This window comes from Lissotriton vulgaris, chromosome 4_1 (genome assembly GCF_964263255.1).
Source record: "Lissotriton vulgaris chromosome 4_1, aLisVul1.2, whole genome shotgun sequence".
NCBI classification, from domain to species: Eukaryota; Metazoa; Chordata; class Amphibia; order Caudata; family Salamandridae; genus Lissotriton; species Lissotriton vulgaris.
The window spans coordinates 1,208,711,351-1,208,734,506 of record NC_141691.1 but is presented as its reverse complement, the minus strand read 5'-3'; the positions used below and the strand labels follow the sequence as shown (position 1 = coordinate 1,208,734,506).

Below are 23,156 nucleotides of genomic sequence, written 5' to 3'. Positions count from 1 at the left end.
GGACACTGAGACAGCGAAGCACCCCACGACCTCTGGAGACTAACCCATCACGAAAGCCTTTCTGGAGTCGTTGTTCCTCACTCTCAGGGAAGATATCAGATAGCGTTGGGGAGCGGGTGGCCACGCTCTAAGAGAAAAGTGACGCCACAGTGACCGACCTCACTACGCTCCAGCAAGAAGTCATCAGACTACAAGACCAGAACGTGGATATGCAGATGCACTTGGAAGACATTGAAAACCGATCCCGCAGGCACAATATCCGGATCCGGGGGGTGAGAACCTCTGATGATACATGGGACCTGTTCGCCTTTACTACTAACCTCTTTCGGCACATACTAGGCGACTCTCAGATAGGGTACGTCGTCTTGGACAGGGGGCACAGAGTGGGCGCAGCCCTAATGCTCCACCGGCGGACATCCTGGTGTGTGTCCAGGACTTTTAGACCAAGGAATCTATCCTCTCCAAGGCAAGGACTCTCCATCCTATCTCGTTCCAAGGCCATTACCCTGTACTATATCAGGACCTAGCCCTGATCACGCTGCTGCGACAATAGCGACGGATCATCTACAGCAACAGGGATATCGTACTCATGGGGGCACCCATTCCACCTTATCTTTCGGTACAACAGCAAACATCACCAACTTCGCTCCTTAGTGGATGCCTTCCACCTGCTGGGACTGACGGCGCCAAGTGAGGATGAAGATGCCGGTGGCTCGCGCTCTGGACCGGCGATCTCTCCATTAGGCTGGCGATGACAGGGCAGGAGACGACGTCCTCGGAGACCACCTGCCTCCGAAATTGCTCAGAGCCAGCAGGAAGCACTGACTGCGTCTACGGAGGCCCTCGCTGAGGAGAACTCTAGTGCCAAGTGAACATCCTGACGACCATCCTCCCTTTTGAACCCTCTGAATGCATCATTGCTGATTATGGTGGGCGACGGGGGAGAATACCCCTTTATATTGACCACACTATGGACCCCATCTGGTTGTTCTACCAGTCATCCTGGGATAACTGACTTTTTTTGAGGACTGTTCTTGTTTAGACTATTTTTGGGTTAGGGGGGTTGGGAATTTTCTTTTTGCAGGGTTTTTTTTTTTTTTGTGATTGCTACACCTCGTCCACCTCCCCCCTCATTGCCAGGCGCCAGGGCCCTCCGACGACTAAATGCGCTTCTCCTTCCATAGCTCTGATCGCTTGAGACCCCTCTGGGAATTGGCCTAGCCAGTCCATCCCTTACATGACGCATGCCACATAAACCACATAAAATCCTAACACTTAATGTTTGTGTCCTAAATACCCCAAATAAGTGCAGGGCAGTTCTCCACTATCTGGAACTGTCGAAAGCTGACATATGCCTCCTACAGGAGACCCACCTCATAGCCAAAGATCACCACAGAATGAAGTCTTGTGCCTTCCCCACGCAAATGTTCTCCTCTAATTCCACTAAGTCTGCCGGGGTCGCCATCCTGGTCTCCTGCTCCTTTCAGGGTAAGGTTCTTCAGAGGAAAGCTGAGATCAGGTGCCACTTGCTAACATACAAGTTTATAGTGGCAGGGATTTCCCTTATAGTGGGCTCCATTTATGCTCCCAATGAGGGACAGGAGAAATTCTTCCACACAGCGCTTACTGAGGCGACCGCTAACTCTGAACGGCGCCTGCTGCTAGGGGGAGATTTAAACATGGTGTTAGAGTATAGAATCATGATGATGTTTTATCTTCATCTTCATCTTACGCTGATGATACTCAGCTGATATTCTCTTTTAGAGATCACTCTGACTCCACCTTTGCCAACTTCCGCCAATGTTTGGATAACATCTGTGCCTGGATGACCATCAACCACCTTAGGCTTAATACTGATAAGACAGAGGTCTTTTTTTTTAACCAGAAAACTCCAATATCCCCCAGCCTGTGGTGGCCCACAGTGCTTAACCCCTCGCCCACTCCTGTTCAATCAGCACGTAACCTTGGTTTTCAGTTTGATGACTCACTTTCTTGTAAAGCGCAAATCAACAAGGTCACCTCAGCTTGCTTTGCGAAACTTCGCATGATTAAAAAGATCTTCCCTTACTCCCCTTAGACGCCCGCAGAACCATCACTCAGGCCCTCATCATATCTCATTTAGACTACGCCAACAGCTTGTACGCCGGTGCCCCACAATATTTGATCGATCGTCTTCAGATCCTGCAGAATGCGGCAGCTAGACTGATAGGAAATATCCCCTACCGTCAGTCGGTTGCTTTTTATTGCAAAGAGCTACACTGGCTTCCCATTGCAAGCCGCATTCAATTCAAGATCCTCACCCTCGCCTTTCGTGTTATCAATGGCCTTGGGCCAGGATACCTGAAAAAGCGAGTGGTAATATCTCAATCAGTCAGATCACTGAGATCTAACAATTTACGTCTCTTGATTGTACCACGCTTTCGACGATCCAGAATGGGCGGCAGAGGGTTTAGCGTAATGACTGCTAAACTATGGAACTGCCTCCCACTTGACCTCCGGTTTTGCCCGTCTGAATCCCTCTTCCGTAGTAAATTAAAAACGTGGCTGTTCTCCAGATCATGAATCTAGTCCTACTATTGTCCTGTTCCTCTCCTATATTCCCGAGTTTCTGTTTTAGCGCCGGGACACCCCTCCGGGGGTAGCTGCGCGCTGTATAAGCTACTTAAATAAATAAATAAAAAATTTAAGATCAATTTCCCTGATTTTAAATGGTATTAATTGAAAATTATCTTCTTTTAACCTTTTTTCTGTTTATTTATATTTTTAAATACTTGGTGCAATACGATATCATTGTCTAATATGTTGTCAATGTTCCCCTTAACTGAGACACTTGTTCATGCTTAATGCTCTCTATGGGTTATTTACTTGAGGGGGCATGACCCTCTCTATATTGTCACCTCCTTGACTTCTGGGGCCTGTATGTTAAATTATTAGCATTGTAATTGTTTTTCTTTTTCTTTTCGTTTAATTATTAGTCTGCTATTTTATGATGTTGAACTCACAAATGTTATATCACTGTGCTTTTATGGCAATATTGCCGAAAGAAAGTTTTTTAGACATGGTGTTCGACAACCTCACTGACCGCTCTTGTCAACGTACGACACAGGTTGAGGCTCTTTCCCGGGCTGGACTGGATCGTCTCCGGGAGCTGGGACTCAGACATGTGGCGCCACTTCCACCCTCAAAGTCGAGCCTACACTTACTACTCAGGGGCACACAAAACATATGCCAGACTAGACTACTTCCTTGGCTACACCCCCCACAGACCCTTGCGACAGATACTGAAATCCTTACTGCCTTCCTCTCTGATCACTCCCAGATTATGGCAACCTTTCAATTCCCGCACACTCAACAACCACTGCGAACACTGGCGCATACGCGATACGCTATTACACCAGCCATCCACAGTCACCCAAATTAAAACGGCATCACAAACTACTTAGCCCTTAATGCCAACTCAGAAACGTCCCTGGCGATGTAATGATCTGTCCTCAAAGCTGTCCTGCGGGGAGACTTCATCGCCATATCGGCTGCCAGTAATGTGGAACACAGTCAAAAGCGAGCGGAACTAACCAAGCGGGTTGCAGAGCTGGAACAGATGCACCAGCGCACTGGGGCGGCGAGGGCTTGGCACCAACTCTGTGTGGAAAGGAAGCAGTTCGCAGCGCTAGATCAAGACAAGGCTGAATATTCGGCCCTTCGCCATTCCTATTATACTAGGGGCAAAAGGGGCGACTCCTTCTGGCTCACAAACTGCGGGAGTCACGACAATGTCAGGGAGTGCAGGCCATACGCGACACCGGGGGGAGAGCTCACGTCAGATGACGCAGGCATAGCGGAAGCCTTCCGAGACTTCTACGCAGACATGTACACGAGCGACCCTCTTGATGCTTCTCACAGTCTTGACTACCTAGAGGCTGCATGGATGCCGGCACTCACCCAGGCGCAGACAGACCACCTCAACAGGGACATAGGGACGGAGGAAGTTATTGCAGGAATTTCCCGCCTCCGGCTTGGTAAATCGCTGGGACCTCATGGCTACTCGGCAGCCTTTTATAAAACTTTTCTTGCCCAACTCGCCCCCTTGCTACAGGACCTATTTAACACCTTTGCACAAACAGGGACCATCCCCAAAGAAATGTTGGAAGCATCCATTGTGGTCATCTCCAAGCTCTGAAAAGACAAAACACTCTGCAGCGTATACAGACCTACCTCCCTCCTAAACATGGAGATAAAGCTCTACACAATCATCCTAGCAACCCGCCTAGCGCCCTATATGCCAAAACTACTAGAACCCGATCAAGCAGGGTTTATACCTCAAAGGCAAACGAGCGATAACACTAAAAGGGTCCTGCACCTAATTGAAAAAGCCTCCTGCACACAAGGGGAATATATGCTACTGGCCATCAATGCAGAGAAGGCCTTCGATAGGGTTCACTGGCCCTATCTTGAACAAGTCCTGTTGAAATTTGGCTTTGGGGACAAGTTGCGCACGCGCATTTTGAACTGTTTCCGCTCACCTAATGCAACTGTCCGAGTAAATGGCCAGACATCGTCCCGGTTTCCCATAATTAGAGGCACGAGGCAGGGGTGCCCTCTTTCCCCCCTCCTCTTTGCACTTTACATGGAACCACTTGCGCTGCGGGTTAGACAGCGCCCACTTATATCCAGGATTAAATTCGGGGGGGGGGGGGATATATTCACACCATCAGCCTTTATGCAGACAACATCCTGCTCTCCCTCTTTGACCCGATTCAAGCACTAGGAACCCTTTTCATCGAATTACATGGCTTTGCGCAGGCTTCAGGGTTCAAGATTAATATGGATAAATCGACCACTCTGGATATTTCCCTCACTCCGCACACACTGGCCCACATTAGAGAAGAACACCCAATACAGTGGTCTAGATCCACAATACCATATTTGGGGGTGCAATTAGGCTCTACTATTCCCGCCACTGTCACTGCTAATTATGATAGGCTCCGCACTCATATCCGCAAAGTGGTAGGCCAATGGAAGCATCACACCCTCTCTTGGTTAGGCAGGATTGCGGCCAACAAGATATTATCCCAGATTCTATACCTCTTCCAGACGCTTCCTGCAGCCGGCTGGATCCAGCAAACCCAAGCAGACTTAGTGCGTTTCATATGGCAGGGCTGCAAACCGAGGTTCAAGCTTGCTCTAGCGATTCTGCCACCAGAGCAAGGTGGGGTGGGTGTCCCCGACCTACGGCTATATTTTACACCTCACAGCTCCGCTACCTAGTGGAGTGGATTCGTCTTGAATCCGAGAAACATTGGTCGTTCCAAGATCAAGCAGTAGCCGGCACACTCTTGCAGGGTATCTCCTTCCTCCACAAGGCACATAAACCACCTAACCTATATGCTTCTTGCATCATGAGCACTACTATGGAAGCCTGGGACCGTATGGCCACTACTCAAGAACTGACGACATTTCCCTCTCCGCTCACGCCACTCTTTAATAATCCAGAGTTCCACCCAGGTACAGATGCCAGGGCCTTTGCAAATTGCCGCCCCACTCCTTGCAGATCTCTGGGTCACCTATTTGACCAAGAAGGAATCATCCCATTCCCACGACTTCGGTCGGATTACGGTATTCCGGAGGCGGAAAGGCTATCCTATCTGCAGCTCAGACACTGGGTCCTCCAGCCACAAGTTAGGCCTGGCGCCCAGCGACTATTAACCACGTATGAGAAGTGGCTTGTCACCCGAACAACTGACAAAAAACTAATTTCAGATATCTACAAGCCCTTATTACTTAACAATATTCACACGTATAATGCAGAACGGGCACAATGGGTGTGGGACATAGGCTGCGCTCCCACCCACAAGGAATGGGACAGGATAGGGCTCGACACTCAGCGTACCACACAGGCCTCACTTAGACGCTAACTAAGGTAGTAACCTACTGTTACTACACGCTGGCGCGGCTCCATCACTTTGATCCCCGCCAGAGCGCTTTGTGCTGCAGGGGTTGCGGGGAGGTAGGCACACTGGAACATCTCCTGTGGATCTGCAGCTGCATCCAATCGTACTGGTCCCAAATACTGGACGAAATAGATTCTCACCTAGACACACAACTTCCACGTTGCCCTGCCTACATCCTCTTAGGCCTTACTAACCCACTAATGTACCCAGCACAGTCCCGAAGAGGAAGACTGATCGCAATCGCCCTTGGAGCGGCCACTCAGAATATCCTTGCACATTGGAGATCTCCCCAACCTCAGCCACACTCTGGGTGGTTGCAGAGGCTCTGGCTAGTGTTGGGGATGGAGAAACTGACTCTCACTCTGGCGGGCAGAGGGTCCGAGTTCCCGGAACTATGGCGCTCCCCCTTTTTTTTTTTTTTAAAAACAGATTGAGTTTTATGCTTCTAGACAAATACATTTATGCCTTGATCTTTGTTACAGAACAATGTATAAAGGGTTGCACATCTGAAAGCCGTACATATCACATATATAAAACATAAATTCCTGCTACATATTGCTTATTATACATCTTCTACACAATGTGTTGGTACTGCTATATTTCAAGACGGTGCATGTGATGAAAAACCCTAACTGTTCCCCCAACTTCTCCCCTCCCCTAAGGTCTTGCAGCCTGATTCATCAACGGGCCGTTTTGCGAGCCCCTAATAGCGAATCATAGCGATTCGCTATTAAGGACTCGCAAAACGGTAATCATGTAGGAATCGCATAATAAAATGCGATTCCTACTGATTCCTTATTTGCGATTAGCAAATTGCTAATCGCATATAAGGAATAACTCGCCATTCATTCCTATGGGCCAAAAGGCCCATAGGAATGAATGGGGAGTATTCCTTATTTGCGATTAGCAATTTGCTAATCGCAAATAAGATTGCGATTTGAAGGGTGCCAGGGGTGTCAATAGGACACCCTGTAGCACCCCTCAAATGAAATTTCACACAGGTGTTGCACACACACACATGTCCAAAGGACATGTGTGTGTGTAAAATGCAACTCAGAAAAATGCATTTAAATGCATTTTTCTGAGTTTTCGCAATTTACCGCGAGGTCTGACCTCGCGGTAAATTGCGGCAGGAAATTGCGAATTCGCAAATTTAAATTGGATGTTGAATTGCATTTAAGGAATCTCTAATAGAGAGTCTTAAATGTAATTCCTCGCACATTTGCGACATCGCAATTAGCGATTTTTGCATTTGGGATGCTGAATCCCAAATGCAAAAATCGCTCTCGCAAAGGGCCGGATTCTCAGAATCCGGCCCCTTGCGAGCGCAATTTAGGTTCATGAAACGGGCGGATGGTCTCTATCCGCCTATTACAAATATTCAAGAACATGTGTTGGCCAGTCCTGCCGTTCACAGTACATAGTCCACACTTATAAAATTGTAGGAAGCTCCCATAAAGGCCTGTGGAACACACATGGCATGGGTCAAATTACCCCAGATCGTACCTTTACTAGTCTGCAGAGTCCAAGTTATGAGATCTCAACCCTTCTAACATGACCTCCCATTCAAGAGAGATCGGTGTTTTACGTAGGCCTCTGATTTCTTCTCTCCTCAGTGCCGCGCCCTCTGCTCCACCCCAACGCAATAATTCTGTGTGCCAGATTCTCACTTCAGGGGGTTTACGAGATTTCCATCTCATGGTGATGTTTCGGATAGCCAATGTAAGTGCAAGGTTTATAAATCGGTACTGCACCTTGTGGGTAGAGGTGTGAGTATGAAGACCCAAAATGCACTCCCCCAATGTATCACTAATAGCAAGTTGTGTGGTTGCCTCTGTTATGCTTCGAATTGTGTCCCAATATCCCAGAATCTTCGGGCATTCCCATACCATGTGTATGAAACCCGCTCCCTCCAGAAGGCACCTCTGACATGAGTGTTGCATTTGGGGAAACATTTTATCTAGCCTGTTCAGGGTTAAATATGCCCGATGTAACACCATTGTTTGGATAAATTTGAATTAAGATTTCCGTGGGACTTTCCAGGGGTGCTCCAGTACTATAGGCCATTCTTTGTCCGACAGGTCTTTCCCTATGTCTAACTCCCAGAGGATCTTCAGTGCCCACAAGGGTGCTCTCGTATGTGTGCTAATACCAGCGTACAGCCACCTAATCAGATGGCGTCCGCCACCCATATAGTATACCTTCTTTACCAGTTCGTTTTCGGGGGGGGGGGGGCAGTTCTCTGTGGAGCCCAGTGTGTTTTGAGAAATCTAATCAGTGCTGCATGCATTAGATATAAGTGTGCCGGGGACCAGTCTCATTTATAAACGTATCCTGGTCCATTAGTGTCTCCTCTCTGAACAAATCCGCCACTGTGCTGATACCTACATCCAACCAGGGCGTCAGTTTGCGTTTCGTAAGCCTACCACTGGCTAGCGTAAATCCTAATAATGGTATGTTCCCCGCATATCTCTGTGTCGTATTTGTGTATTGCAACGCTGCTCTCCAGCACCGTAGCGCCGTCTACAACAAGGGGGGGGGGGAGATCTGTCGGGACTCTGCTACCCAGTAAGAGTAAAGCGTGTAGTGTCCCATCATCTATATCTATTTCTGTATAATCGATTTCCTGTAATTTACGTCCCGCCGTCCAATATGACAACCACTGCAGGTGACATACATAGTAATAGGCGCAAAAATCTGGTACACCTAGGCCGCCCGCCCGAGTACCCACTTGTAGTTTCTTGAGGCTAATGCGTCTCCTGCCCTTGACCCAGATAAGATCCGTAACCAGAGTGTTGAGCAAGTTAAAGGTAGGCTGTGGCACGATCAGAGGCAAGTTCATAAAATAGTATAACAATTGTGGCAAAACCACCATTTTTGCAATAGCTGCTCTGCCTGTAACAGAGAGTGGCAACGCAGTCCAAAATGTGACACTGGATCTCAGTGCCCTAATTGCCTTATTCAAGTTGCCTTCTAACATATATTTTTGTGCTTTGGATAGATTTGAATGCCTAGGTACCTGAACGTCGACTGTGTAACTTGAATGCTAGTGCCTCAGACATCTACATCAGTAGTGCCCTCCTGTTCCACAAAGAAAAACGCATGCGTTTTTGTGGTATTCAAAGCCAGTACCGATCATAGTTCAAAATGTCAATACGTCTCGAACAATGTGGCCAGTGGCCTGCGGAGATCAGATATGTACATGAAGATGTCATCCGCATACGCCGAAAATAAGTGGGTCGTATTACCTATTCTTATCCCCCAATCGAAGAAGTCCTGCCGTACCTTTATGGGCAATGGCTCTAGTGCTAAAATAAAAATGAAGGGCGACAATGGGCAGCCTTGTCTTGTCCCTTTATGTATGGTGTATTCCTCTGAGATGTGTCCCCCAGTTCTAGTGCGTGCCGTGGGGGAGCTATATAATATTCGTATCTACATTATGTATTCTGCCGGTATCCCAAATATCAACCATATCAGTCTGCTCTCTGCCCGGCTTTGGTATTGAAATAACCAAGGCTTGGGCTGTCGTGATAGGTAAAGAGCCCTTCTCCCATATTTCTTTATATAATTCCACTAGATGGGGCACTAGAGCCTCTGCATATCTGTCGTAAAACTCAATGGGTAGTCCATCTAGACCTGGCGTTTTGTTGCGTGGTAGCTCCTTCATTGCCACTCTGATCTCATGTGGTGTAATGTGTCCCATCAGGCCCCTACGTAGCGGTCCCGGAATTTCTGGGCATGTCAGGGTAGATAAAAAATTCTCTGTTTGGTCACCAGTGGGGTGGCCAGGCACTCCATATAGCGTGGCGTGATCGTCACGGAACGCCGCGTTAATCTCCCCTTGAGTGGTAACTATATCCCCATTGTCTTTAACTATCCGAGGTATGACCACTGCTGAAGGGGCATCACGTATGAAGCCAGTAATGCTCCCGCCTTGTCGGCCCCACTATGGGCTCGTTGTGTGTATGCCGTGTGGTCTATGACTCTCATAGATTCCAACAATTCCGCATGTCGGATACGTGCCTCTTGCAGGGGGCCTCTTTACTCCAAATCCGTAATTGCCTCGTTCTCCAGTCTGCCCATTGTCTCCTCAACTTCCACTAGTGTCTTGTGTAGTTCCTGCCGCGCTCCCACCGTCAAACCAATGGCCTTCCCCCGTACTACCGCCTTGAATGCGTCCCCCTCTATCAATCTACTCGTGGCCGTGTTGCTGTTGTCTGTAAAATAATGGTCGATAGTGGTGGAGAGGGTATTGCGGAATACCTGGTCCTCAAGGAGTTGCGGCCATAGGCGCCATGTTTGGACCGGTGTAGGTACCATGCCCCATGTGATAAATCACTCCAGTGGGTTGTGATCAGAGAAAGTCTTGGGGAGATATGTGGATTCAGTCACCTACATTGCTATCCTGTCGGAGCAGAACACTATCTATTCTGGTGTGGAGGTCGTGCACTGCGGAGTAATATGAGTATTCTTTATGTAGTGGGTGTCGCATCCGCCATACATCACAGAGCCCCCTACCCTCCGCCCATCGTATGAGTGCCTCAGTTTGTGTGTGTACACCAGTGCCTTGTAACGGTGGGTGCGACCTATCCAGGGACACCACCAGCATTACGTTGCAATCTCCCCCCCAAGATCCATGGGTGCGCCTCCCAACCTGCCAGTGCCCCACTTAACACATTCCAATATTGATCTTGCTCATAATTGGGGGCATAGAAATCGCCCAGTATCACCAATTGGCCATCCAAAGTTCCTTTAACGAATACATATCTGCCCAATTTGTCGATTCTCTGCACTTGTGCAACAAAAGGTACCCCATGCCTGATCCATATCGTGGCACCCCTTACGTAATTTGAGTATAAGGTGGAGAATACCTGTCCCTTCCATTTCTTCCGTAGTTTTGCAACTTCACTTTCTATCCTGTGCGACATGAATCCGAAACCGGTCCCAGGAGGCTTGTTTCCGGTCCAGGGAAGACATGGCTTGGCAGTTCGGGCTGGACTGTTCCCATGAGGCACAGGGTCAGACTGATTTGCATATGGCCATGTCTGAACTGGGGTGGCTGAGTGAGCTAAAGAATGGTGATGGATTAAACCCAGATCAGTTGACTGGGGGTGAGTGTTTGATTTGCTCAAACGCTCCGTCCATCATCCCATTTTGTTTCTACTCTTGCAGATATACAATTTACGCTCTACGGTGCTGTAGTTGGGCGTGTATCCTGTGACGTTTGTGTAGTGTGCCCATACCCCTTACATTCCAAGTTATAATTTTGTACTTCCCGGGTGTATGCATCATTGTATTAACCATAATGTGAGAAAATATAGCATGTCATACAGGCAAACCAGCATTGCGACAATGGCAAACATTTTCGAGACCGTTCCCCTTCCCAACTTCCCCAATACTCCGTCCAATCTGAAAGCTGTACTGGACCACAACTCTCAATAACTGCCCCAATGTACGTGTAAGGATCAACAATGAATACAATGATTTAACCAACAAAAAGGGCATACATAGCGCCTTCGCCTTATGGGGGGTTACGCCTGCGCTCTGCACGTGGTAGGGTGTGGCAGGTAGCTGCCAAGTTGAGCTACTACGGCCTCATCGCACTAATAATCTCCAGCCTGCCATACATCATTTAAACTAGCTAAAGGACGGTTAGACGCAGCTGTGGTGTGTAAATGTAAAGAAAAAGGGAGTACGATACTTGTATAAGTCCATCACCCAAAGAGGTCCGTGATCAGCTGTGGAGTCGCCGAGGGGAACAAGGCCCTCTGAGTCCGATCCCTGTGACTCCTCCTCCTCCGTAGAGGACTTGGTGATCGTACGTGGTGCATTCGTGAATGCTGCCGTAGCCAATATCGCCTGCTTCTTGGTCTGCTATATCTGTTGCGAGGTAGCCTTTACATGCCCAGTGGTTCTTCTCGGTTTACCGCCTTTACGCCCTGTCAAGGTGGCTTCGAAGGATTTCTGCCTCTCCTCTGCGATTGCTGTATTCTCCTCCGCGTTAGTTAGTTCCATGACCTCTAGTCAATCCTCAACATCTCCGAGACTTTAAAAAAAGTACGATTTCTGGTCTTGTAATATTTTCTACCGTGCCGGGAATAGTAGTGCATACTGTATATTCAGGTCTCGAAGCCACCGATTCACCGTCATAAGAGGACTGTTGCTTTTGCACTAGCATCGTGTAATCCGGAAACAAGGAAATCCTCGCATTCTCAAAGTTAAACGGCGCCGCCTCCCTGGCTTTCTGCAGCAGAGTGTCCCGGTCACGGTAATTCAAGAACTTCACTATGAGGGGTCCCGGATGGGCACCCAGTTTTGGACATCCGGTAGGTATCCTGGGCGCACGCTCTATGCAGTACTGTGAGGAGAGTCCCTCTGTCGTGACATGGTCTCTGAACCATTGTTCCATATACCCCGATGCGTCAGGTCCCTCACTTTTCTCCGGCAAGCCAATCACCCGGATGTTGTTCTTTTGTGCTCTCCCTTCCGCATCTTCCACTGGTTCCAATAAGGTGGCCACCTGTGTCTGCAACTGCTTCACGTCTGTTTTAGTTTTTCTGTTTGGGCAGTAGCTCCGCCAGTGTTGTTGCATGATCTTTCACCTTCTCTGCCGTTTTTACATGATCTGCCAGGGGTAAATTCAAACCATTGGACAGGGACCCTATTTGTAGCTCGAGTGCCTTCCTTGAATCTCGCACTTCCCCCAATATAAGATCTAGTTTGTCTTCTGAGGCAGGCTCCTTAGTCGGGGACACACAACCAGACCCCAGCGCCCCGTCCGTGCCACTGAGGCCCTCCTGCGTCGGGACCGTGCCGCTCTGATTCTGCGGCTCTCGGCCTGTTACGTCCCATCTTGCCCCTGTATCGTGTCACCATCACACACTAGACTAGAGATGCGTGATCAGGGGGGCCCTTAAGACACTACTCTCCGTCCTATGTACGTTATGTCCTTCGTTGGTGCCGGTGGGGTAGATGTTCCTGGCCTACAAGGCAACCACCGCTCTCAATGTATGGCATCAGTGTACACATATGGTGCACAGAACCCCCCAGTTCTTACCAGGCTCCACAGCTACCTGTAGTGGGGCAGGGCAGTCCCAATTTCACGTTACGGACCTCGCAATATTGTCCCAGATTCACTCTCACCGCCGTATCACTGCACTGGAGGTGAGTAGAAGAGTAATATCTTCGTCAGGGACAACACAAGCCATCCACGCCCGTATTAATACTGCGAAACTTCTAGTTCCTTCTGGGCACAGCAGTAGGGTAGATCAGCACGACACATACCACTTCAGGTTCCCACGGAAGAGCGTGCTTGTGTTTGTACAGCGATTAGGCAAGATTATGCATCCTCCGTAGTCCCAGCAATGCCCTTCACACACCGCCATCCATTCATCAGGCTTTAAGCAGCATGCAGCGAGCACGCGCCTCCCGGTCTGCGCAGCTCCCAGAGGGCAGTCAGGGGCAAACAGCCCGCTCACAGCCACTCACAGTAGTAGCCGGCCCAATTGCAAAGGGCCACCGCTGCCAAGGGGCCTGCCCACTAGGCCTCAGTCCCGGCGTTTGCCCAGTCCTCTCCCGCCACAGTAAGCTGGTAGGGCACCGCTCTGCCCCCCCTGCCGACTCCGGTCTGCCACAAGTTATGAAAGATGATTCTCCACTCTCCGTTGTGGGCGTGGTCCGCCGGGGCATATCGCCGGGGAAAAGCAGGCCTCACTACATCCCCGGGCTTGCATAGATGCGCGCCCCAGATCACCTCCTCAGGCTGCCCATCACCTGCCAGTGAGACTGCGATCGTAACTCCGGTGTGTCTGCAGCCGGCGGGTGCAAAGATGTGCTGCCCCCTCCGCCCGAAGCGGTCGTTCTAGCCCCGATGCATCAGCCTCCGGCACTCGCAGCGTCAGTGTGCCGATCCGGGCTGCCGCACCTCTCCTCCCTGCGCCTTGCGGCCTCGGCTATATTATTGCAAATTGCGTCTCTCATCGGCGTCTGACCAACCCGAGTTGTCAGGCCCGTTCTCTCGGCCTTCTCCCACAGCTACAGCCGTTCGTTTATTATATATGGCTAATATATTTCAGCATTATTGTAGGCTCAGGTCTGGAGCTCCGTTAGCAGACAACCGCCATGCTTGGCTGCTGGCCACGCCCCCCTATGGCACCCCTTTTTAACATTGCTCATAACTGAATTTAGGAGCTGACCCGCCCTCAGTACCTTAGATTATTGCACCTGGCTGATACACAAATACCACTGGAGAGATCTGCATGCAGAGCTACTAGACCGCGATGATCCCTGCTGGGCACCATGGTTCCCTTTTTTCCCCTTCCATTTTATCCTGTTTGGGTGGACGGGGGGGTGGGGGGCGGGATTGTTGGGTTCCTATTGTTGTGTTGCCTCTCTCTGCTTTGCTAATTATTTACTTAAGCAGACTCGCTCCAAACTTTTTACCAGGGAAAAAAGATTTAAACCATAAAAAGGCTGATTTACAGTCAAAAATGGAAAATAGAGGCTTAGACAGAGTATAGCTGTTGAGCGTTGTTGTTTACAACATACCTTGATGAAAGGGGTTCGGTTCACCCATCTTGGACCAATCCGCAACTCAAATGAGGAATGATAGAAAGCAAAGAGCACACTGTTCAAATGAGCGAATGGGTGGCAGTACAGTGTCTGCTCTGAAAATCTTGATTCAGAAAACAGCTCTGATCTGAAATTTATAATTGGGACACATGACAGAAGGACATCTATACCGTACTAGGTGAATGAAATGTGAAATAAACATTAAAGAATACAGCATCATAGTGAATCATTAAGAATATGGCCAATTCTGTTTGACACTAAACTTAATAGGGTGTGTACTTCAATAATTACAGGTGGTTGAGCAAACCCAGATAAATGAAATGGTAAGTTTGAACACAAGATTTGAATCTTTCACAGCATTTAAATATCTTCATTTAGAGCAGGGTTCTCCGAGTCAGTCCTGGAGAACCGTATTCATGACAATATTTAAGATGACTACATTTATGCTAAAAATCTGGCATGGGTCCAGGCCTCTTGAAGTGACATTCGAGAAACCTTTATGACCATGGATCAAACTTCCAATTTGTCACTTGGGAGAGGTTGCTTGCTTGAGGTAGACGTGTTATCCTGTTGCTTGGGTTGTTCCTTATTCCGAGTGTGCGGCCTCATCAGGTGAGGCGCATCTTTTGGCTGCTTCGGGGCTTTTTGTTTCCATCTCCTCTGTCAGCGGCCCCTGCATATAGCGTCTCAGGTCTTCCGGGTTTTCAAACACCATTGTTCTCCATTTGTCCGTGATTTTGAAACGAGCCGGGCCAATGAAACTGAAGCTGATGCTTCTTTTGCGCAGGGTCTCTCTGAGGGCCAAGAAACCTTTCCTGGTCTCGACCGTTGGTTTTGAGTAGTCTTGGGTCAGCACGATCTTGCTGCTTGCCCATGTGAGGTTCTGATTCTTCCTGGCAAATGCGAAAATGGCGTCAGTATGGCTCGTTCGCAGCGGATTGCATATTATTGGTCTGGGTCCCCTTCCCGTCACCGGTTTCCCTGCCGGCACTCTGTAAGCTTTTTGTACTTCGAACCGCCTGTCAAAGTTGATGCCTGTGAGCTTTGGAATCATGTCTTCAAGCATGGCTGCGCATGAGCCTGCTTTATCCTCTGTTCCTTCCGGCACCCCAAGGATCCTCATGTTGCCTCTTCTGGCCCTGTCGTCCTGCTCCGCTAGCTGTCTTTGTATGGCTTTCGTGGCTTTCTGACATTCTGCTATTGCCTTGGTGTTCTCTACAGTTGCGTCCTCCACAGAGCTTATGCGGCCTTCTGCTGCTTCCATTCGAGTGTTGGTGCTGTGCAGGTCGGCTCTTATTGCCGCCAATTCTAGTTGCATGTTGTCAATCTTTAGTTTTGTTTCCTTTGCCACCGCGTTCCCTCAATTGATCTTCCTGAGGATAGTCTCTAGGGTGGCCGTTTCGCTTTTAGACTTCAGCGGGGAGTCGGGAATGTCTTTTTTGACCTTTTTTTGGTCTCCTGCTGTTTTGCCTTCATTGTTTGACATTGTTCCGATACCTCTTCTTGACAGAATCTCAGAGCGACACTCACCGCCGGTGAACGTGAGGAAGCGCACCTAACGGGCTCCAAGGCGAGAGATGAACACGGACTCCTGAAGGGGGGTGATACCAAGGCACGAACACAAGCCAAAAGAGCCAAGGGCCGAGTGAGCCGTTAACTGATATGAGTCTCAACCAGCCAAAAGAGACAACCGACACCACCCCCAGCCAGCCACTCATACAAAGCAGCCGGTTTAGGCTGCGAGCGAGACAAAGCACACGCTGGCAGGACCAAAAGCCAAGACATTCGAGAAACCTGATTTAGAGATTGGCAACATAAATATTATGTTAAAAAATGTAAGATCTTGACAATTATTCTGGGCTGTAATTTGAGTTTTGTTAGCATGATTCCTGCAGCATTGTCCAGAATTCTAAGAGAAAGTTTCCAAAACCAATTCATTTGTGATTTCATTTTGAGAAAATGGGTTAATGGGTTGTCAATAACTTGGGCTCTTATATTATTTCTAGTGCCAAATTAAGTTGATAAGCAAAGGAGATTTCTTGCTTATTTCCGAAACAAATACGACTGAAGAAAGGAGACCGTTGGGGTATACAATTAACACAAGCTGCAAAAAGTTAATTCTTTTGTCATTTTCCAGATACTAGCTTTGAAACTTCAAGACACCAAAAGGAAATTAGGAACTTGTACTTTGAATTTTAGACTGCCGGTATAAGGTCCAAATAGTAACCATCTAAATTGAGCTCATGGCATGTAGGTATTAATTTGCAAGAAAGCAAAAAGACAGTTGGGGTCATTACGATTGCGGTGAATCCGGCAGTGGCAGGCTGCAGTGGCAAATTCACCACAATCATGCAGCATGCATGCCAGATTACGATGGCAGGCGGCTGATGGAAAGTCTGTCCGCCAAGGGTCCAACAGCAGCAATCATAATGATTGCTGCTGTCGGACTGCTTGCATTAATAGAATTGTGGCGGTGCCTAGCAGACACCGCCCACCTTATTATGATGCTGCATCCCTGCCAGCCTTTCCATGGCGGTAAATCCGCCATGGGAAGGCTGTCTGGATGTATTTTGGGGGCCCCTTTGGGTGCCCTACTTGTGCTGGGGGGATTTGGCTCTGCAGTTGGAGGGGGGGGGGCACCATTTTCCTTCACCAGTAGGCAGGCACCGCGTGGTGCCTGCCACGTAGTGCAGGGAAATGCAAACTATGCATTTCGGACATTGCAGCGGGTGTTGCAGCCAGTAACACCCGCCGCAATGTTAGAGATAGACGATGCGACCCCCACAGTGGCGATTGCATCGAAATCTCATGTGCGGGGCGGTCGCCTTACAGGCGGATGGTCCGACTCCCTGACACAATGGTGAATGGACTTAAGTCCGTCCGCCATCGGAATTCCCCCCCCAGTGTATTCTGCAGCAAATTAATAGACCTATATTTCTTAATAAATAGGAAAGTAATCATGTGTAGATTAGGAAATATAAATAGGTTGATTGAGTGGCCTTTATTTAAGTAGTAAGAATGGTGTACTTAGAAAACACTGCAGAGAGACCTTGTGCCATTTATAAAGTTGCCTCGGTTTTCTCCTTTTATTTTGTCCTCTGTAAAACAACCAACCTCTTTCTCTCACCCCTTTCTGTATTGGGTTTATAAAATGAAGAATAATTAATTCCACATTATTTTGTGAATCAAAAAGTGTATCCGCTGGGCCTCTGCAGTACCAGTGAGCCTAAAATAAAAGTCCTACAATTGTATAAGGTAATCTGCAGTATTATTGGCTAGGTTTCAGGAGTTACAAAACAAGAGATGAAAAATTACTAAAAGAAAATGAGTACAGTGTAAAACATTTACTTTACACCATTTTCCAGAAACACAACTTCATAAATTACGCAATCAAACTATCCTTACCAGTAGTGATGAATACTCTGCACAATACAAAAAACATACCCTCAATCTTTCAAGCTAATTTCTGCCAAATATTTAACATACTAATGAGCTCTTTGCACTTTACTTTTGCTGCAAACCGTTTTTTAAAATACTTTTACTTGCAAATCCTTATTAATAGAACAAAAGAGTTGTGGCACTTTACATTTTCATTACTATTCGTCTGCATGTTTCTTGGGCCAAAACCTTACAAAGCATGTTTATGGGAATGGAACAGTGGCAGTTGGTATTTATGGTGCATAGAACAATAGCTTTAACTTCTTTCTGACAAGTCATGCCTCCCCTAATGTCATTCTTACAATGAGTTGCTTAAGGTTCTTTTAACACCCCTGCCTTTAGCCCTCATGATTTCCACATTATGTGAAATGCTTTCTTAATTCCTGTTTCCCACCATTATTCCACGATTCACTGCACTCTTGTCCATTTTCTCCGCCTCAATACCCCACTGAATAATCACTTAAGACACTGGACTCTATTTTGAGCACATTGTTCCTCTTGGGTATTGATTGATTGTGCCCCCCTTATGTTTTGATTTCTCTCTAGTTGCACGGTGCCCCAACACTTTTTTCTTCCATGTATACTACTTTTATATATTGTCAGCATGCTTTCATTTCATATCTGTACTTTTATATTTCCACCGGATATATTCTTTTGATTACAGTGCAGTTGAATATTCTGTTTGTCTTTTGTCTTAGTACAGTACATTAATATTGAAAGCATCATTGTCACTTTTTATATGTAACTAGCTTACCCGTCGCGCGTTGCTGCGATCTCAGAAGAAAGGAAATTTTTGTTAACTTGTTATGATAACATTCAATTTACATTGTCATTTTTATTGAAACTTATTCATTTTAATATGGAAAACATTTTAAAGTGTTGTTTTAATTCTGTTTATTTATTCGAGTGCTTGTGGATACACAGTACTTTTTGTTTTCCGTCTGGTGAGTACATGAATAAATCATAAGGTTTTCCGATGCGTGAGCTGGCCACATACAGTTGTCCATGTGAGAAGCACGGATTCTCCAAATCTAGTCCAGACACTAGCAGCGAATGTCCTTGTGCTTTGTTGATGGTCATTGCAAAAGCGAGTCACACCGTAAACTGTAAACGTTCAGTATTGGAAAGATTATGAGGGCCCTGGGGGCCGATATTTAACACATATTTTCTTTTTCTATTTTTTTTTTTTTTGCCAGAAACCTTCGCGGGAGTGTACTCAACAACTTCCCAAAGTTTCATGGCGATCGGATGAATGGTGTAGTAATGCAAAAAGGACAAACAGACATACTTTCGTTTTTATATATATAGATTTTCTGTTATGTTTTTCTTCATTCTTATGTAGTCCAAATGACCTGTTAGACTGGTTCATGGGGCAAAAACTGTGAAAAGAAATTTAAAAAAAAGTGTACATTATAAATTGCAGTTCATTTTAATCTTTTTTTTTTCTCTTTCCAGAATATGGTAAAGCAAAAAGCGCTGAGAGTGCTAAAGCAGAAGCGAATGTAAGTGTTCACTGTATTTATTTAATAAGAACCATCATAACATTTCTGCTAGAATTTGCATGAAAGTAAAGGACATATGGGTACCATTTCTGTCTACAGTCAGAAACATACGCAGATGTAAACATGTTAAAATATATTTGCATGTATAACATACATTGGTCGGTAAAGTACTTAACTTTGTAGGTTTCGTTAAAATCAATTAACCCCTTCCAGGCTCATGACGAGCTGGGCTCGTCATGAAGTAGCCTCCTACCAGGCTGATGACGAGCCCAGCTCGTCATGAACAATGGACTTTTGAAAATTACAGCACAGGAGCAAAATATCGCTAGCAGCGATGGTGTTAAATTATGTTCAACAAACAAGAGAAAGCTCATTGTTAGAAATAGGAGTTTTGGTTGGCTAAGGTTTGCACCAGAGCCAGGCAGAAACCACTTCTCTAGTCAGGATAAGGGAGTTACACTCCTAAAATAACCCCTGCTCACCCCCTTGGTAGCTTGGCACGAGCAGTCAGGCTTATCTCAGATGCAGTGTGTAAAGCATTTGCACATAACCACCAGTAATACAGTGTACACACTACAAACGGACACCACACCAGTTTAGAAAAATATCCAATTTTTTTATATACTTAAACAAGACCAAATAAGGTATAAATCCAGAGTACAGTACTTTAAAAATAGTTGCGTTGCAAAAATGTCTTTAAATTGCCAAGTTATGTTGAAAACACAGTTCGTAAGAGTAGGTAGCTCGGTCCGAGCCTACCGTGATGCTGAAAACAACAGTCTCGCAATTCCAACTGACCGCGTCGGTATGGGCCAGTAACAGCGGGACAGGTTCGTTCACAGTACCTTTCTTAGTGTGGCTCACACGGAGGTGCGAGTCGGTCTTGGCATCCATTGCGATTGTGATGCGAAGTGGAATCGGTGCTCGGCCAGACTGCGTCGGTGAGACCAAGCCTTACAGTGCAGGGTAAGACCGCGCTCGATGCGGTGCTGGCAGGTCGCGGTGCCGGTGACAGAGCCAGTTGTGGCGTCCATCGCGGTTACGGTGCAAAGTGGAAGCGGTGCACGGTGCGGTGTCCCTCGGTACAGGCAGCGGCTCGGTGACAATCGTGCAGACGGTGTCGGTGAGTCCAAGGCGTGCGGTGCAGGGCGAGACGGTGCTCGATGCGGTGGTGGCAGGTTGCAATGCAAGCAACAGAGCTGGTTGGCGGGAATTGGTGCTGGCCGAGCCGGACAGCTGTGCGAGATAAGACGGTCACGGGTGTCGAGGCAGCGGCAACCATGTCGGGGATACCAGGCCAACGAAGTGAAGTGAAGCGAGGCAATGCGGGTTGCTGTGCCTTGATGCGGTGCAAGCAGCGGCTCAGTGATGATCGTGCGGACGGCGTCAGTTAGACCAAGACGAGCGGTGCAGGGCGAGACGGTGCAGCCTGCGGTGCCTCCAGAACACAAGGCTAGCGATGTAGTTGTATGACAGAGTCGGTCGCGGTTCCCTCTTCTCTGTGGCAACTGAAACCACGGTTCCAGGAGCGGTACCCAGAGGTTGGTGAAGTCTTTGCAGTGCCTGAGACTTCTTAGCAGGAGGCCAGCTCCGTTTCAGGCCCTTGGAGATACTCAGCACAAGTAGAGAAAGTTCAATCCAGTCCTTTCACTGCCCAAGGCAGGAGCAGCAGTTCAGGCCAACCCAACAAAGCACCAACACAGCAAAGGGGCAGTACTCCTCCTGGTAGCTCTTCCAGCTCTTGGTTTAACTTTGGTTTAAGTAAGAAAAGCATTAAAGTATGCTATGAAACCTATTGTTTCTTACTGTTAAAAGTTTGTAATAACATGGTTATAGGCTACGTTAAGAAATGCAATTAATTAACTAATAAAGCGGCGGAGGAGCCAAGATGGCGACCGGAGCGGACGTGTAGTCGTCCGGCTCCGCCGGCCCTCGAGCTCCGCAATAAAATCCTGATATCTTCCTGGTTAAATTCGGCGGCGGAAGGCGTGTGAAGACGAGCTGAGCTCATAGCTCCTTTTCTGACCTTCTAGCTTGGTCGGGTGCTGTTGAAACTTGCAGTGCGACTCCCGCCCCGGACCCTCGCCTACATGGCCGCTCGTCGGCGGCTCCTGGAGACTCGGATATTGTCCGCACGGCCGGCTCGCGCAGCTATCTCAGTGGCGGCGCCTCCTCATCTGCAGCGACCACTACCGCACTGAAGCAGACGTCCACTGCGGACTACACCTGTATTGGGACGGCTGGTTTGAGACGCCCGTGGACGGTGTCTTCTGTGCTCCTAACGGGAGGTGAGCGGCGCATGGTGCCTGGCGACCTAGCTCAGCGCAGACAGTTGACCCATTATTCGCTGCCCAGCCTGGCGCGAGACGTCTTGGGAGAGGTGTACTTGATCTGCCCTCGACGCCTGGTGGTCACGAGGTCTCTCAGAGATTCTCGCCTCTGCTGCACCCTCCCCAGCTCCACTACCGTGTGACCGGCGCCATGGCTCCCTTTGTTATTCCGCGGCTGGAGAGAGTTTCTACACTCCTGCCCATGGCCAGCCGTGCCCTGCCGGGGCGGTACACCGACTTGCGAGCACCGTCGCTGGAACCTGCCTCATGCGAGCTGATACCTGCACTGTCCTACGGAACTATCCTGGCCGCCCTCCGTGATCTCCGTTCGGAGATGATTGATGGCTTCCGAGCACTGGGTGATCAGCTGGACGCCATGATGACTACCGGGACTCGCGAACGCAGCGTCTGCCCCCAGCTGAGTCAGCCTTCGCCGCTCCATGATGCTACAGTGTTTCCCTGTGCCTGGTCTGCAACTAAACTTGCGAGCGCCTCAGCCGGAGCCGACGATTGGCAGCCCTTCAGTCCCGCGACTGCTACATTGTTTCCCCTTTCCTCCGGGCTTGCCTTCTTGTTGCCTGCACCGCCGAGTCCAATGGGGGATTCAGCTGAGCAGCTTTTATCCTACGGGTCGGCTTTTGACCGGTGGCCTTCACTCTGCTCCCCGTGGGATTACTTTTTGGATGCTCTTACAGATCGTAGTACGGAGGACAAAGGACCTTATACTGATGGCCGGTGGCCATTTTGGGCTCCTGCTTCGTCTTCTTCTTTCAGGCAGCCATGTTATCCTGATGTGGACGGGGGGAGGGGCTCTCCTGGGGAAGTCTGCCTGAGGTTCCATCCACGATCGGGTCAGGGCTAAGCTGCTCTCGCGCTGCTGACTGATTTTGCTGGCTGTAAGGGATGGGGTTGGACCTGGATACCGTGTTTAATGGGCGCATTTCATACAATGTTTTTCCACAACTGTATTGCAAGATTACTTGATACTGTATTAACGCCTCAGTAATGGCCGATGTTTATGCTGTGGATCTCGGGGGAGGCCATTTTGTTCCTTTGTCTGGCCGGTGAGGGGTGTACGGCGGTGGGCATGTTTGGGGATATTTCGGCGCTCTGGCCAGGGCTGAGGATGCTACCACGCTGGCTTGCTGACTGACTGGTGTCGACCTGGCCTGTCATGGCAGTTGTTGTGCATTGCACGCCGGGGAGGGGATGTTTTCCTTCTTTCACGACCGCAGTTCTAAAATCCTCTTGCTAGTCTTCGTGGTTAAGATCTTGGTCCTGGGCGACACGGGGGTCTGGAGGTGGGCTACTTGCTTATACCTGTTGTTAGGTCTTTTAATTTTGAAGCTCCGTTTGGGATATTAACC

General features: G+C 48.4%; 1 protein-coding gene across 1 annotated transcript in view; it reads left to right on the top strand.

Annotated features, from left to right (window-relative positions):
- Positions 1 to 23,156, top strand: part of CHMP5 (charged multivesicular body protein 5) — a 157,775-nt gene that overhangs the window by 47,553 nt on the left and 87,066 nt on the right. Inside the window, exon 3 of the mRNA XM_086965421.1 lies at positions 19,413 to 19,459. Within this exon, the coding sequence (XP_086821547.1) occupies positions 19,413 to 19,459 (47 nt within the window). The remainder of the gene's footprint in view (positions 1 to 19,412; positions 19,460 to 23,156) is intronic.